The sequence below is a fragment of the Schistocerca gregaria genome, chromosome 8 (assembly GCF_023897955.1).
Source record: "Schistocerca gregaria isolate iqSchGreg1 chromosome 8, iqSchGreg1.2, whole genome shotgun sequence".
NCBI classification, from domain to species: Eukaryota; Metazoa; Arthropoda; class Insecta; order Orthoptera; family Acrididae; genus Schistocerca; species Schistocerca gregaria.
This window is the reverse complement of record NC_064927.1, coordinates 254,509,004-254,526,997: the sequence shown is the minus strand read 5'-3', so window position 1 is coordinate 254,526,997 and position 17,994 is coordinate 254,509,004. Positions and strand designations below refer to the sequence as shown.

General features: G+C 35.4%; 1 protein-coding gene across 1 annotated transcript in view; it reads right to left on the bottom strand.

The window, feature by feature from the left end:
- The window catches only part of LOC126285431 (cubilin-like), a 1,398,426-nt gene that overhangs the window by 956,982 nt on the left and 423,450 nt on the right, over nt 1–17,994 (bottom strand). Inside the window, exon 20 of the mRNA XM_049984811.1 lies at nt 16,325–16,527. Within this exon, the coding sequence (XP_049840768.1) occupies nt 16,325–16,527 (203 nt within the window). The remainder of the gene's footprint in view (nt 1–16,324; nt 16,528–17,994) is intronic.

Sequence of the window (17,994 nt, the reverse complement as noted above, 5' to 3'; positions counted from 1 at the left end):
GGAGTGTCTTTCCACTATTAAACTACTGCACAGAATGTGCAGTTGTCCATGGTGTGTTGGGAGTTCAGTAGTGTGAGATACTGGGTGAGTATTAGAAAGAAGCATTGGTTTTATTTATTTATTTAGCATATGGCATCTACAGAGTACAATTGCGAACATACTGTTAATTAATACAATAAACAAATTACAAATATATTATTAAATGATTGATTGCAAACAACAATATGCGAAAGATTTGGGAGACAGCCACTGCAGCTATTACAAGTCCACATCAATGTGCATTTTGTGCACCCAGAATGAGTTCACCAGTGCTGAGAGGAAATTCTGGAGTTCTTCTTCACTGTGAGTCCAGATCATGAACATGTCATCAATAAATCTGTACCAAAGTTTGGGTTGGCAGGCCTGGGTAACCAAGAAGGCTTCCTCTAAGTGACCCATGAATAGGTTGTCATACAAGAAGGCCATCCTGGTACCCATGGCTGTTCCCTTTAATTGTTGGTATGTCTGGATTTCAAAAGTGAAGAAGTTGTGGGTCAGGATGAAGCTGGCTAAGGTAATGAGGAAAGAGATTTTAGGTAGGGTGGAAGGTGATCAGCGTGAAAGGAAGTGTTCCATCGCAGCGAGACCCTGGACGTGCAGAATATTTGTGTCTAAGAAGAAAGTGGCATCAGTGGTTACAAGGATGGTTTTCGGGGGTAACAGATTGGGTAAGGATTGCAGCCATTCGAGAAAGTGGTTGGTGTCTTTGATGAAGGATGGGAGACTGCATGTAACGGGTTGAAGGTGTTGATCTACGTAGGCAGTGAAGAAGAACTCCAGAATTTCCTCTCCAACCTCAACTCCTTTGGTTCCATCAGATTCACCTGGTCCTACTCCAAATCCCATGCCACTTTCCTTGACTTTGACCTCCATGTGTCCAATGGCCAGTTTCCCATGACCGTCCACATCAAACCCACCAACAAGCAAAAGTACCTCCATTATGACAGCTGCCACCCATTCCACATCAAACAGTCGCTTCCCTACAGCCTAGGTATTCGTGGCAAATGAATCTGCTCCAGTCCGGAATCCCTGAACCATTACACCATTATCTGGATACTTCCCACTAACACCAACCTGTCAGAACTCCGGAGATGGGAACTTGCCCTTCAGTATATCCTCTCTTCTCGTTATCCGCCAGGCCTCAACCTCCGCTAACTTCAAGTTGCCACCTCTCATACCTCACCTGTCTTTCAACAACATCTTTGCCTCTGTACTTTGGCCTCAACTGACATCTCTGCCCAAACTCTTTGTCTTTGGAAATGTCTGCTTGTGTCTGTGTATGTGCAGATGGATGTGTGCGTGTGTGCGAGTGTATACCTGTTCTTTTTCCCCCCTAAGGGAAGTCTTTCCGCTCCTGGGATTGAATGACTCCTTACCCTCTCCCTTAAAACCCACATCCTTTTGCCTTTCCCTCTCCTTCCCTCTTCCTTGACGAAGCAACTGTTGGTTTCAAAAGCTTGAATTTTGTGTGTATATTTGTGTTTATTTGTGTGTCTATCGACCTGCCAGTGCTTTTGTTTTGTAAGTCACATCATCTTTGTTTTTGGATATATATATATACATAAGTTTGGAAGCAGTGCTAAACATTTTGTATAACAATGTAGTGAACTTATTACTATGTGGGGATTTTAACATCAACCTATTAATTGAAAATGAAGAAAAAAGACAGCTTTTGAGTATCGTAAACAGCTTTCACATGAAACCACTCTTCACGGACCCCACTAGAATAACAGAGTCATCCTCTTCCCTATTAGATAACATGTTTACAAATATCAAAAATTATGTTACTAAGGCACAAAACGTAAACTTAGGTCTTTCAGACCACAACACACTAGAAACATGCATAAATTCTCCTGTAACTGAGGTGGTTAAATACAAGTGGGAGTTCTACCAAGAAAAGGTTAATATTTTTACTCAATCATTAGCAAATGTAAACTGCTAATACGTATACTCAGAATCATCAACTGATGAATCATTCTAGGCATTTTATAATACTTTCATGTCCACATTTGAGGAGTGTTTTCCAAAAAAACTGACAAGAATTAATGTCATATCAAGGAACAGCAGCCAGTGCATAACACCTGCTATCAGAGTATCCAGTCAAAAGCAAAAACTTCTCCATCAACTGAGAAAAGATAACCAAGATGAACACTTTGCACAATATGTTAAGACATGTAAGGAAATTTATAAGAAAGTAATTAAAACAGCCAAGACAATGGACAATGACAAAGTAATCATAGGGACAGCAAACAAGCCAAAAGAAATATGGAATATAGTAAAAAAGCAAATAAACAAATTTGTTAAAAAGCAAGATGACATTGTATTAAAAGATGACCGTGGTTTGTTACTCAGAAATGGTACTCTAAATGACTATCTCATAAACACTCCAGTCAATCTGAGTAAAAATTCTGCTGGGTTCAGTCATAATTAAATGTGTCAGTGTCATAGCAGAACCACTGTCACATATCAATAAATATATCATTAACAGAAGGGTCATTCCTACAAAGACTAAAAGCTTCAAAATAAAACCATTATATAAAAAGGTTAATACATATTGAGGTAGGTAACTAAAGACCAGTAACTTTGTTATCTGTATTTTCAAAAATAGAAGAGACTGTCTTGAAAAATTACAAATTATCTTAAAAAAAATCAATCTCTTGTCTGTAAACCAACATGGTTTTCACAAAGGCAAACATTTGTTAAGTCGGTGCACAAGCTTTTGTATCCCACAGACATAGAAGGTTGCCGCCTGTTGTCAGAACAACATTTCAACTTCATCTTTGACCTCTTCATTGTTGTGGAATGATTTTCCACCAAGATGTGACTTCAGGTAACGAAAGACATGGAAGTCGGTGGGCGCAAGGTCTGGTCTGTATGGCAGATGGTCCAATACACCCCGTTTGAATTGTTTGAGTAGTGCTTTGGTTATGAGCGCTGTGTGAGACCGAGCATTGTTATGAAGCAAGCAGACTCCACTTGCCAGCATTCCTCTGTGTCTGGCAATATGCAGCAGAATTAATTGCCATTCCAGGAGGCATAAATTCCAACAGAAGAATGCCTTGTCTGTCCATAAAAACAGAAGCCATGATTTTCTTTGCTGAAATCGACGTTTTGCATTTCATTGCTTTTGATGAATTCGAATGGCACTATTGCATTGACTGTTGCTTGGATTCAGGTGTATGGTGATAAACCCATGCCTCATCACCTGTCACAAAGTAATCAAGGAACTCATCACCTGCTTCAGCATAGCATGTGAGGAAGTCAAGTGCAGAACCCATCCTTTTCTTTTTGTGTCCTTCCGTTAACATTTTTCGAACCTAGCGCACACACAATTTCCTGTACCCTAACTTGACAGTCATAACATCATAAAGAGTTGTCATTGACATGTCTGGTATGATCTGAAGCAATTCTTTCAAGGTTCAAGGTCAACACCAGTGTTGCCAACTTGCTTGCCAAAACTCTTCTGTTCCTCTGGCGTACGGTGTATCTTTACTTTCCGAAATACCCTCATATATTTTAATGATATCAAGATCCCAGACAGTGGTACATACATAACTTCGTTTGCTGATGACACAAATATTGTTGTAACAGACATAAACAGGGTATTGCCACCTTCTGCAACCAGAGTTTTGGAATACATACAAAACTGGTTTGAACTGAACAGGCCAAACTTAAATAATTACAAAACTAATTAGATACATTACAGGAAAACAAAGTCTCAGCATGATGTGAACTTCAAAATTCAAAATAAACAAACTGAAAGGGTAGCTGCCACAAAATTCTTAGGTGTGCAAACTGATGAAAATTTAGACTTCTCTACCTCACTAACAAGTTACGCTCTGCTTGCTTTGCATTATGCATAATTAGTACTGTGAGTAGTAGAGAGTGTAGCAGAACTGTCTACTTTGCTTACATCCATTTTGCTATCACCTACGAGGCTAACACCTTCCAAACAGTTATTTCAACACCTAAATATACTACCCTCACCATGCCTCTATATAAAAAGAAGTGTTGTTAATATAAACATGCACAATGATAATTATAAAACCAACTCAGATCTTCATTCCTACAACACAAGAATGTGTAATGACATCCACATAAAGAGAGTAAACACGGCTTTAACACAAAAACAAACCAACATTCAGGGTACTATTTTGTACAACAGACTTCCAACTCAGCTAAAGGAAATAAAACATTGTCTACATTCAAGGAAGCAATATTTAAATTCTGAATGACCAATTGCTATTATAGTATAAATGAATCTCTGTAGTAACCTTGTACCAAATAACTACATTCATTTACTATATGTTAATAGTACCACAAATCAAATGCTTGCCACAGCCTTAATGTTAATTTTTCTGAACAAAAAGTGTTAAATCAACTATTCACTTGTAATGTATTTCACGTAAAAGGCCCTAAACAAAAGTGTTAAATCAATTATTTACTTGTAATGTATTTCATGCAGAAGATCCTTCTCATACTTTTATGTTATTACAGTAATCATAGTTGTATTATCCAAAAATATTGTGATGGGTACAATGAACCATTGTATTATGTAGGAAACTGTACACCCTTATCTTATTTTTGTTATACTATGTTTTTTGATGAAATCCATACAATGTAGATTAGATTAGATTAGATTAATACTTGTTCCATATATCATAAATACGACACTTCGTAATGATGTGGAACGTGTCAGGTTAATGAAAGATGTCTGTACAAGATATTACATTACACAAAATATTGCATATCACTAATGTTTAAGTTAGTTTTTTTTCCCTCCCTTAATTTATATCTAAAAATTCAGCCAATGAGTAGAAGGAGTTGTCATCTAGAAATTCTTTTAATTTATTTTTAAATGTTGGTTGACTATCTGTCAGGCTTTTGATGCTGTTTGGTAGGTGACCAAAGACTTTTGTGGCAGCATAATTTACCCCTTTCTGTGCCAAAGTCAGATTTAACCCTGCATAGTGAAGATCATCCTTTCTCCTGGTGTTATAGCTATGCACACTGCTATTACTTTTGAACTGGGTTAGATTATTAACAACAAATTTCATAAGTGAATATATATACTGTGAGGTTACTGTGAGGATCCCTAGATCCTTAAATAGATGTATGCAGGATGACTGTGGGTGGGCTCCAGCAATTATTCTGATTACACGTTTTTGAGCAATGAATACTTTTCTACTCAACAATGAATTACCCCAGAATATGATGCCATACGAAAGCAGCAAAAGAAAGTAGGCATAGTAAGCTAATTTACTGAGATTCTTATCACAAAAATTTGCAATAACCCTAATAGCATACATAGCTGAATTCAGACGTTTCAGCAGGCCATCAATGTGTTGCATCCAGTTTTACCTCTCATCAATGGCCGCACCTAAAAATTTTGAAAATTCTACCTTAGCTGTAGACTTCTGTTCAAAGTCTATATTTATTACTGGAGTTGTGCCATTTACTGTAAGGAACTGTATATACTGTGTTTTATCAAAATTTAAAGAGAGCCCATTTGCTGAGAACCATTTAATAATTTGTGGAAAATATCATTTACAATTACATTACTTAGTTCTTGGTTTTTGGATGTTATTACTATACTTGTATCATCAGAAAAAAGAACTAACTTTGCATCTTCATCAATATGGAATGGCAAGTCATTAATGTACATCAAGAACGGTAAAGGACCTAAGACCAAACCCTGTGGGACCCCGTACTTGATAGCCCCCCACATTGCCACTGGATGAATAAACTACTACTACTACTACTACTACTACTACTACTATTACTACTATTACTACTACTAACATAGGTAATAATTGTCGATGGTTGCAGGATAATCCATGTGCTACAATGTTTGGTGCAGTATGACTGGTAACAGGGTCCAACCACTTTAGACGAGGGAAAATGACAGGGTAGAATTATTTGCATTTTTTGCAAAATTGATTTGTTGAACACTTTGAGGACTTCATTTGGCCACACAGCCTGCAATGTACTTCCAGTATGATGGAGCTCCTCCATATTTTACCAGACATTTGAAAGAACATTTCTATTGCACTTACCCTAATCGCTAGATTGATTGTGATAGTACAATTAAGTGGCCACAAAGGTTGACAGACCTTAAGCCATTAGTTTTTTGTTTTAACGGGTTGGATGAATCAGAGTTGTCCAAACAAAAGGGAAATACATGAGATGATCTGCTTGGTTGCATCATGGATGCTGTAGCCCTCATAGGGAATATGTAGAGGCATTCAAACAAGCAACACATCATCCACTCCAAAGAGTGTAATAGTGCACTGAAGTTGATATTGGGACATTCAAACATTTATTGTGATCTGTACAAGAGCTGTAATGTCATGTGCATGATAATGCTTGGAGGTGAACATGTTTATAAAAGTATTTTGCAATTAAAACTTTGTAAAGCACATGTGGTAACGTTTACTAATTGTTGTACCTGTGTACATGTGTAAACCTGATAAGGTACTGAATAACACAGAAAATATATAACCATGAAAATTAAAAGTGCTCTACCGCAAAAGGCCATTAGGAATAGGACATATGACCATATGAAGTTGAGACATAACGGTCCATTGAGAGCCATTTAAAACACGTATTTTTTGACCCAATATGAAATAAACAGGAATCACTTATGTAAACAAAAGGTAGTGGTATAGGTAAACCTATACTTGTAAAATTGTTACAATGAAACTGTTTACTAAATCATAATTGTATTGAAGTATATAAATCCTGTAATTGGTAGGAACATTTAGGATTAACATAACTAGGTGAAATCTGGAACAACTGACTGAGTACATTGGTCAAAGTCATTTCTTTGAAACTCAGATGTATGTGTGTTAAAACAGTATCCAAATTAACGTCTGTGGTCTCTAAACAAAAAAACCAACTGAGAGAATCAAAACTGATTACAAAATTATATGTAATTAGCAAAAATGTTATAAGTGATGTGTAAACATGGACAGTTCTTAAGGTGTTTTGTCAATAATAAAAAAGAGACCTATTTTGCTACATTCAATGGGAGACTTGGAAACATATACATTGGTAGGAACATTTTCTGAACGATGTATCTTTTGCATTTTATAAAAATAGTAAAACTATTGTTAATATTTCATATTTGAGTATGTACACAATACTAAAATGTTAAATGCTTGATAATCGATAAATGTATTTGCTCTACCAGTGCAACTGTTGAACTATGTCATTAATTTTGAAGCAACAGTTTTAACAGTTATTTTATTAAAAATGCCTTTATAACAATACCAAGGATTGTTCGGATTTATATATAAAGGGGCAGCCATGTTGGCATTGTACGCCAGTGTCTTGTGAGATGTTGTGCAAAAAGCATGAAATTCATTAAGTGAGATGTATGTCAGTATTGAAAGCATGTCAGTACTTTTCAGCTTTGTCAAAGCAACATAATAATTATGACATGATATAGAATAAAGGTTCTGAAACATAATGTTTGTATTGGTCATTCTTGGGGTAAAAACCAAGTTAGAGTGGACATGAAGGAACACAGTGCTTGTGGCATCAGCAGATAAAAAGCAGTTGGATGAGTACACCATACATAATTATAAGAATTTTTAATAATAATTTCACAAAGTGTTTTGCTTCAAATATCCTTGAATATTGACCATTCTCCCTGGGCCAATCTTATTTTATCAATTTATATAAACACAGCTTCCTCTATCTATTTGTTAACAGTACATTCATTGGTACAGTCTTTTGAAATAATGTTGAGATCTGGTTTTGATAATACTCACACCAAATATCCTCAAAGTGCTCTCCTTCATTTTATCCAATAGGACAATCTATTGGAGCTCTTAGAACTACGCCCATCATTTGTCACCTTGATAAGAGTATTCAAAAATTTTAATAGTGACACACACTTTCATCCAGCTGTTCAAAATGTGACTGTGAATGAATTACTTTGCTCTGGAAAGTGTAAGAACTCACATGGAATCAGATTTGAACTGTCATATGGAACAGAGGCTTACCTCCTTAGTTAAAGTCACTAACGGATACCTGGGCAAATTGGAGGTAGTTGGTTCAAATCCCAGCAGTGAAACACATTTTTGTCAACATTGGGAGGTGAGCTGGTGTTCTAACATTCCTGAAAACCACACTTTGCAACACTATCCTCGATTACATTGTTGATGTTTATTTGTCCATCAGATGTAGACATTAATCCATACAATCCCTTTGGTATTATTTGAGGAGAGTGTTGGCATCAAGTTTCACCCTCTCCCTCCTTACTGCCTGTCTAGAAACTATCCCCAACTTTAGTAACATTTATTGGACGTCATAATCACCTATTGCTCACAGTGAGATAACAGGTTTTGTGGGCGTAGCATACTAATCTCATGAGCTGATTCATGAGCAATGCTCAACTTTCTTTTGTGAAGCTTCCTTTTAAAAGCAACTGAGGTGCTATAGTCAAAGTAAGAACTCAAATTACCTCAATAAAGGTAATTTGTTTGATTTAAAAGACAGTGTTCTAATCACAATAAACTAATTAAAACACTGATGAAAAGTATCAGTAACTTTGAAGATAATTTGCCTTGACAAAAACTGTCTATAAATTTGAAATATACTAAGCAAATCTAGTACATTTTATATATCACATTCTAAATAATTTTTATTTTGACAGTTTTGTAGTGATTTTTCTATTTATATGTTTTAGCTCTTCTGCCCCCATCTCAGTCAAGCTCAATCAATATATTACAAGCATGACTTGCATCTGAACAGCATAGCAATCTAAATTCTATTTTGTTCCACTGAATCATACCTAAAATTAGTCTTCAGTCTCATTCAAAATTATAAATGATAGGTGGCAGTTTCTCCATTTAGTTTTGGCAGTTACTATTGTCTAATACTGTGTATATGACTTTCTGAGGAATAGTATGGTGAACACACTGATGATGGGTGCATAAAAGTGGAGCAGATTCATATTTTATTTGTGCTGGAGGGTAAAAGTAATAAACAAACATTTTTGTTTGTTTTACAATCTTCAGTACCATCTTAAATATCTGTTGACTCCATGGATCTGAACCATGGACAGAACAATAATCACAAGTATATTCATAGGAATAGCAGATTTGAGACACTACTCAATAGTAATTTGAATTATAACTCATATACTAAACAAAGTTGAAAAAGAAAATCCTATCCAGTTAGGCAGCTGAAAAACTCTTCAGTGTCTCTTAGTCAACAATTCCATGTGGTTCTTCGTTTACTACACAGACAGTACAATGGATTTCAGATTATACAGAGAGTACAGACACTGTAGTGCCTCAAGAATTTTGGTGTAAATACTAGAAACAATTGGTCTTCCAACAACTCAAACACCCTATATTTTAAGTACGAGTGCGGCGAGTAACAATGTTTCTACCGATCCACCTGTTTCTATGTGCAGGTCAGAAGTTTGTTATTAGAAGACTGTAAGAGGGGCGAGTCACTGACTACAAATGTTTGCTGCCAGCACCACAGAAGAAGCGAGGAGAACTCAATGAATAATTATGTCGTATTCTTTAATGTGTCAGTGTCTGTGGTAATTGAAAAAAAGACTATTGAACAGTTGAAGATAGATTGCTATGGACATTCATGTCTTGGACTTGGAGAAGTCAAGACGCATGTTCATATTTTCATATGGTTTTTAAACCAACTCTTATGTCTCCATGTACTTGGAAGTTTCTTTCTATTTTATTTACATCATCATTGAGATGATGAATATATTTATATGTCTAAGAAGAGAATTTTGTTCTGCATAGCAGTTCTAGTACATCCTTAATCAACGAGTGCGTTGATACTAAAGTGCATACATTTGATCAATAGTTGATCAATAGATTACAGGAATAAGAAAATATTATTTTGTGTCATGGGAAACATTAGAACATGGTGACCTAAGTGACAGGACCTGAAGAAAATAAGGATTTAAAAACAGAAACAGAAAGAAGATATTAGGTACTTTGCATAATAACCAGGCCTAACAAGATACAATAAATGTTTCCAGAAATCATATTGCGTCCAATAAACAAATGGAAGAAAGTTGTGAGTGCAATGCTGTAAAAGACGTGGGAAAATAATAGCAAAGAAAACTGGAGAGAAGACCTCATCCTTTTGACTAAGAAGATCAGATAGGGACAGTAAGCAGTCTTCACATACGTACATCGTGCCGATACTGGTGCAGTAACCAGTCACAGATGCCAACTGCACCAGCTACTGCTCAGCAGTGCTGACTCCGCGTCTGCTCACTGATGACAATGCTGAAACCAACATCCGATGCCACCGGCACCAGTGCTGTCCTCCGGTGCTGATTACACATTCTCTCACAAATGCAGCTAGAACTCTACACCGGGTGAGTGAAAAACAATAATTTTTTGATAAAAGTTGTGAGCATGAGTGCGTAATAAACTAATAGTGCAGTTATTGTTCTCAGTGATGAATTTTCTTTTAGATGATTTCTAGGTCTAAGAGCAATAAAATTATGGATCAAGAACAGCAACAAACTTCAGGACCAGCCATGGCCATGAAAGTGAACAGGGGCAAATGGACTGAAGTCACAATTTTAATCAAAGGACTAAGTCTAAAGTTAGACTCAGTAAATACTCAACTAAATGCTAGATTACATGGCCAAAGTCCTAAGTTGGATGACCAGAAGGATGATTCAGCCACTGTAAGTGAAAAATTAAATGCTCAGAATGAAGCCCTAAGGAGAGACGTAGGTTTAGTACAGTCTAGTTTAAATGCTCAGAGTGAAACCTTGAACAGTCAAGCAGTGAATATAGTTCTATTAAAGATTGAATTTGACTCTTTAAATGATAAGGTAGAAAATCTGAACTTAGATTTAAAGAGTGAATTCACTAGTTCTTCGAATACTCTCGTGAATCAAATGTTCACTGACATTAATCAGAGACAGAATGAAACTATTAAGTATTCAAATGACAAATATAGGTTTTTTGCCCATCAGAACAGACACTCAAAACAAAGAATCTAGTAATTGATGTGAAGACAAGGTTACTTCGGGGACTGAATGTGACATCATATATAACAATAATAAAGTAGAATCTGAATTTAGTGAAAAATTAGGATCTTGTGAAAATGTATGTAATATTAAATTTAATTCTGGAAGATAGGAAGCGAATACTTAGGAAGAGAGCACAGCCCAGCATAAGGAATTAATATTGATTATTCAATCAAAAATTTCAGGTGTCAGTGTACGAGCTGTCAGTTCACGACTAAATAATGTTGAACAGAATGACAGGGAAAAATTAGCCATCTTTGACATGATAAACGTAAGTGTTCTGGTGGAACCATTTGAGCTAATTATAGATCGAGAAATGGCCGAGAGTATAATCTCCAGAAACATTTCGACTGTTGCTTTTTCCAAACTTAATAGCAATGTTATAGATGACTTGTGCAAAGAATTCAAACTAGTCCATTACAGAGCACAAAATAGAATAACTTTACTTAATGTTATGTTTCCTAGTAAAATGGTAACTGTTTTGTTGTTAGGAGACTTGCACACAAAATTCAATGAGAAGCATTGATTTGTAAGTAATCAAGTGATGATAATGTCAGATCTTGGGATCCGGGCTGAGTCACATCTGTCTCCCAGAGACGTTAACGTTCTGTGTTAACGGGTAAGGTGATGACCATCAGATCCTAGTTGTTTTCAGTGTTTCTTCTGTACTATTTTTCCTGACCCAAATTCCCTTCAAATCTTAAACTATTCTGTAATCTATTCTAGAATTCTTATACTATCCTATCATCCTATTTCTTCTGCATACTTGTCTTTACTTGGCTGACAAGCAAAGCAAGTCATTGATATCAAGACCATACTGCTTCTTGTAGTAACAGCAGTAGGTGATTGTATCACTATTTGGCGTCTCAAATGTGTTACATGGACTTCTGGTCCCTGCTATGTCATCAATGTGATAAATCTTGTTGTTATATCAAATTAGGACTGAAGCATCTATTAATGTTTTCATAATATACTACTTAGAAGCAGTTTGATTCCAATTTGATATATCTGCAGTTACATCCAGATCGGTTAGTGCCAGATAGGTATTTCAATTGACTTCATGCTCCACTTTAGTCTACAATGGTCTTAAATCCCGCCATCAGCATAGAGTTTGGAAGAAGTCATCCAGAGTATTTATTGCCTTCATGCTCCGCTCTAGTCAGCAGTGGTCTCGAATCCCAGCATCAGAGTATGGTTACATCTTAATTTTGCCTATGTTATTCTTTGAGAGTAATCAAGGAATATTAGATTAATAGTAAATGGAAGTTCATATGAATCATTACATAATTGTGATAACATGATACATAATTTTTACCCTTTGTCACATATAATGTAAATAAGAGCGTTTTTATTACTTTTTGAAAGGGGTGGGTAGTCAAGAAGGGTACAGAGGGTGCACTCGAAATTTATTGAATGAGAAAAAGGGCGGATAGGCAGACATATGAAAGGTTGACCCATACTGCGGAAGGCAGGAGCACCAAGAAGGGGATTGACCTGTACCATAGGAGGATAGGAATAACAAAGAGGCATACCTACCAAAACAAAAAGAGAAGGGTACTCCTAGGATCACCCCATGTAAGATACAGGTACTGTTCCTAAAGGGAAAAAGGGCAGTATCGTGACAGAAATCACATATTTAAAGGAAATAGTCTGGTAAGTTTGAATTCTATGCATCAACAGCTTTATTACATTTTAGATTTCCAAGTGTCAGAAGAAGGGAACACTTTTATTCTACCCACAGTTCTTCCAGATTACAATAAGTGATGAATAAGTACATACTTAGGAAAAGTAAGAACAAAGCAGTAGAATATTCATGAGTTATGTACACCTCAAATTTACGATTGGAAGAGGAATAGAAAACAAAAATTTGGTACTCACAAATTTTTGGAGAGTGAAAAGAGCTAACGCCAACATAGATTGAAAGGTTCAAGTTTTATAATTGTGGTAAAATATGCATGGTTATTAGTTGAAAGAGATGTACTGTTAAAAGATACAGAATTATCTTTTGGAATATTATTTATTGTATGTAATGAATATGTAAAAAATATTTTGTGTTCAAACTAATGGGAGGGATATGTAGTGCCTCAAGAATTTCGGTGTAAATTCTAGAAACATTCAGCCTTCAACTGTCTCAAACACACAATATTTTAGGTACAAGTGTGGAAAAGTGAGAATGTTTCTACCAATCCACATGTTTCTGTGTGCAGGTCGGAAGTTTGTTATTAGAAGACTGTAAGAGGGGCGAGTTACTGACGACGACAAGTGTTTGCAGCCAGCCAGCACCACAGAAGACGTGATGAGAACTCAATGAATAATTATGTCATATTCTTTGATGTGTTAGTGTCTGTCGTGATTGTAAAAAAGACTATTGAAAAGTTTAAGATATAATCCTATGCACATTTATGTATTGGGCTCGCCTGAGACTAGAGACTTTTAAATTATTTCATGTCTTGGCTAAAACGAAACAAGACACATGTATGCTATTTAAATATGTATAAATGAGTCTAACATGTAAGGAATAAGTTAGCTTGCAGAAGTTATTATCTGTGAAAGTTGAAAATATAAAGTGACTGAACTGAAAAGTATTATACGAGTACCAAAATTATAACAAGGATAGAGAAGTATTTTAATCAATTCCCTTAACCAGCTATAGTCTTCAGAGTAGCAGCTTGTGGGGGATCGATGTAGCTGATTCCCCAGAGAAGACAATTGGCTACACACAACGTGCAAGTTAACTGAATTGAGAGATGTGTGTGCCTTGCAACCCAATACCACACTGTCTCTTGTAGTCTGAAAAATGTTAGAACTTGCCAAAGAAATTTCCATTCTGGATGCTCTATGAATATTGTTATGTAGTTTACTGAGAATCACCGATATAATATAATTCTCTAAAATAAACAACCCAATACACATTAACTTTGTAGCATGATGTAAGTTTTAATCAATGTATCAGATACTTGAAAACTGAATACTGTCATGTATCAAGTAGTACAGCACCTGTTGCTGTGCATCAGGTGCATCACTAAAAGGCTGCAAGCTCAATTGTTGGTATCTAAAACCCATAAATTGCATAATAAACATCAGAATACTACATTTGAATGCCAATACTTGAACAAAGTTGTAATATTCAGTTTATGTTCTTATGATAAATAAAGAACAAAACGATTTTTTTTAATGAACTGTACTCACTGCCATGTTTGTGACATGCAAATATCTACAACTAACAGACTGCAAAGTGATTTCAATATAAATATTACTTGCTCTAGTTTGAAAAGGAGCACATCTTATGTAAGATATTGTCAAGCCAGCTAAACCATTGCTGAATACAAAATGGTACATAATCTAACAAAATGTGTAATGGAATATTTAGCCTCAAAATCTTATAAATAGCCATTTGCTCTCAAGAATTTATTGCCCGTCAAAAAAACTAGAGGACAGAGCATTCACAACGCACTTTAAAATTTGTCAAACTTGCTGCATTGGGTTATTATCCAAGCACAATATTTAAATTGCATTTTTAATTGAATTTCAAAAGAGCAGTTGATTTTCATAAATGTTGATACTATAATCCCATTGGGATTATTACAACACTAAAGAAATATAAAAAACCTAGAAAGTCATTTTCAGAGAAAAGTAAACATTAAAATACAATTTTGTATGCAAAGTTCCAAAACAGCTACTGAGTTTATGTTTCTTGTACTGTTAAAATTTTTTATGTTTAGTGATCACTACATAGAAGTAAACTTATTATGTGAAAAATCGCAAACATATATATTTTTTTTTTATTCAGCATAAATATGGCCTTTTATTGGACATCCCTGGAGCTTAAAATGTAAACACCTTACTGGCTCTGGACTAAGTGACCACATTTATGAATGGAGAAATCAGCTCTATGTATGTTACAGGCTGTACTTTTTGTAGAGCTCATTTATATCACATGATGTGCAATATTGTTATTCATGGTGAAATGTTCATCACTTTGAATCGTATGTGGAATCTACTGATTGAACAAATCAGAACAGTCTATAAAATTGATGGCCGACTTCTTATTTTTGATATGCGAGTCTATTTTTACAGAAACGACTTCTTTGAGACTGAGAAATTAGAAGTGACAACGTCCTTGAGAGCTTCCAGATACGTAATAAATGAAAACTGTGCTTTCCTGAACATTTCTGATCTCATGCCAAGCATAACAAAAGATACTCATTCCAGTTAGGAGTGGGAGTTGTCATTATAATGAACACAAAATTGTGATTGTCTTGATTTTTCAGCTTACGCCAATCATTGTATAATGTAACTGTGAATAATAATTGTGTTGTTGGAATAACATCCATTAACAAAATTTCATCAAATGGCAGAACAATGTGATCATTACGTAACATGTATTATGTGTTAGTACACACTGGAGAACATTTATTTGTATAAAATTATAAAAATCTGGGATTGTAGTTAGTATTATTGTACGTAATTAAAATGTCAATTTGATTTTGATGGAAACTTATCTTTGTATATTAATATAAAAAAAACCTTTTGCTTTATGAAACACTTTATTAAAAATCTGTTACTCTTTCCTCCCAAATATGTTGTCACATTAAATTAATTGGACTAAATTTATTATCACTGTAAATGATGAAAAATTCAAATTGCAACAAGATGAAAATAATTACAAATTGTCACAAATCTATAAAAGAGACACTTGTTAAGCAGCAGTTAACACAAAAATCGCTTTCAGGCAGCACTTGTGACCAGTGAGCTTTCGGAGGTAGGAATTGTTAATAAAAGAGGAAATTATGTTAGCATACTGTTGAAATTCAAGTGTCCTCTTCAGTCCTTTTCTAAACATGAAATTTATTTACTTTCCGTAATGTTTAATGGTTGTTAATCTTCAATGCAACTTCTTTCATGCCTGAGTCCATTGAATAAGTGATAGATAATTGCATGCAAGTAAAGCCCTAATTGCCATATCCAGCAGCTTGGAAATATATTTCCACAGGAAATGTTCACATTTCAATGAAAAGACTGACAATTTGTAATAGTGTCACATCATTGACACACATCATAATAGATTGAACTATATGAGTATCGAGTGTCTCTTCTGTAAATTTGACAACTGACTAGAACCAAATTTTTTTAAAACATTCAAATTCACCCTCATGCAGAATGCCATTACAAAACAGGTAATATGCAAAAAAAAAAAAAAAAAAAAAAAAAAAAAAAAAAAAAAAAAAAAAAAAAAAAAAAGACACTTACCTCTAAAGCATCAAATTCACATACTATCACTGAGATCCACATATACAAGGAGGGTGCCAAATCAAAATCAACAAAATTAAGCTCAATGACTTTTCCTAGTGGCTGTTCGATTTCCCAAATGCAATGTTTCCTCATGGGGTATGTATTTGGATATAGTGGAGAATGTATCTGTCCAGATGGAGCAGTTATTACACCACCACAAACTGCAAGCAAAATGTAGACACTTAGAAAATTTGTTGTGATTTTATAAAAAATAAAGAAGTAAGCTGCACTTTCTTTTAACTGACTAAGCTACAACAATAGCAGGCAGCCGAAATTATGCTATAGTTTATGGGCTACTACAAACAACATTTATATCTAAAAACCATGACATTTAATTTTGCTACAAGACTTAGACTGTACTTTGGATCAGACTCATATCACTGCACCTTACATTCATTGTACAGTAAGTCTAAATCCACCACCATGTCTCTACAAATGTTTCAAAGAAAGACCTTTCAAGTTATTGACACATTCTGCCACACAGTTCCTTTAGCAAAATGGTATATTTTAGCTGTTCACCATGATTAACTTCATTTCAAAGCACACACACAGTGCAGAAATTGTTACTAGTATTGAGTAGTATTACAATCAGATAATGGATATACTATAATATAAAATTTAAAATTTGATGTACAGAATAAAGAAGAATGGAAACATTTTAAATTTATCATAGAAGACTCTTGGATGTACTCTCACTAGTGCCTGTGCACAGGGTGTCCATAATTGAAGTTTCTGTTTCAAACGGCTGTAGAAAGAGGAGCACTGCCCAGAAAGACATCAAATTTGAACAGCATATTAATGACGCAAGAGGTAACGTTATGGAACAAAAACCAGTTTAATAAAAACTTGACCAAAGGATGGCACTATAAGCATCAGAATATACACACCAACAGATGTATGGCGCATAGGTGTTTCTCAGTTTGCATCCGAGATGCCCAACATGAAAACCCCCATGGAGGATCGCGTGCTGCTGGTAAAGCACTTTTATGAGAACACTGACTGTGCGCTGTCCTGCTGAACTTCTGGACACTGAATGGTATGAAAAACAGCATTGGTATAATGCCTGATAAGGATCTGGAGAAAATGATTTCAAAATTCAGAAAGACAGCTTTGTTTGAAGTAAAGTGGGGCAAAGGGAGGAAAGCATTTGATACAGCATATGCTGTACATGTGGCCACAGTATTGCAGGAGGCGTTGAGCTGTGTTGTGCAAACATGCATAGGCACAGGGAATTGCCTGTACACTAGGCATGCCTGTGAGCATAATGGATAAAAACCTACTAAATGTCCTGCGTTGCTATCCATACAAAATCACCCATGTTAAGGAGTTCCTTCCTGCTGATCTGCCAACAAGACGGACATTCACTCTGGAATTTCTTGCTTGCATGGAAGTAGACAATGAATGGCCATGAAACAATCTGTGGTCAGACGAATCTCATTTCTGTTTCCAAGAACATGTCAATATGCAGAGTTGGAGAAGATGCATAACAGGAAATTGGCATGCACATCAATTGGTACCACTTTGTTCTGCAAAGGTAGCTGTCTCATGGGAGTTGATGACATTGTTTACTTTAGGGCTGTATTTTTTCAAGGAGATGGGTGCTGTGGATCCTTTCACACTTACTGTCA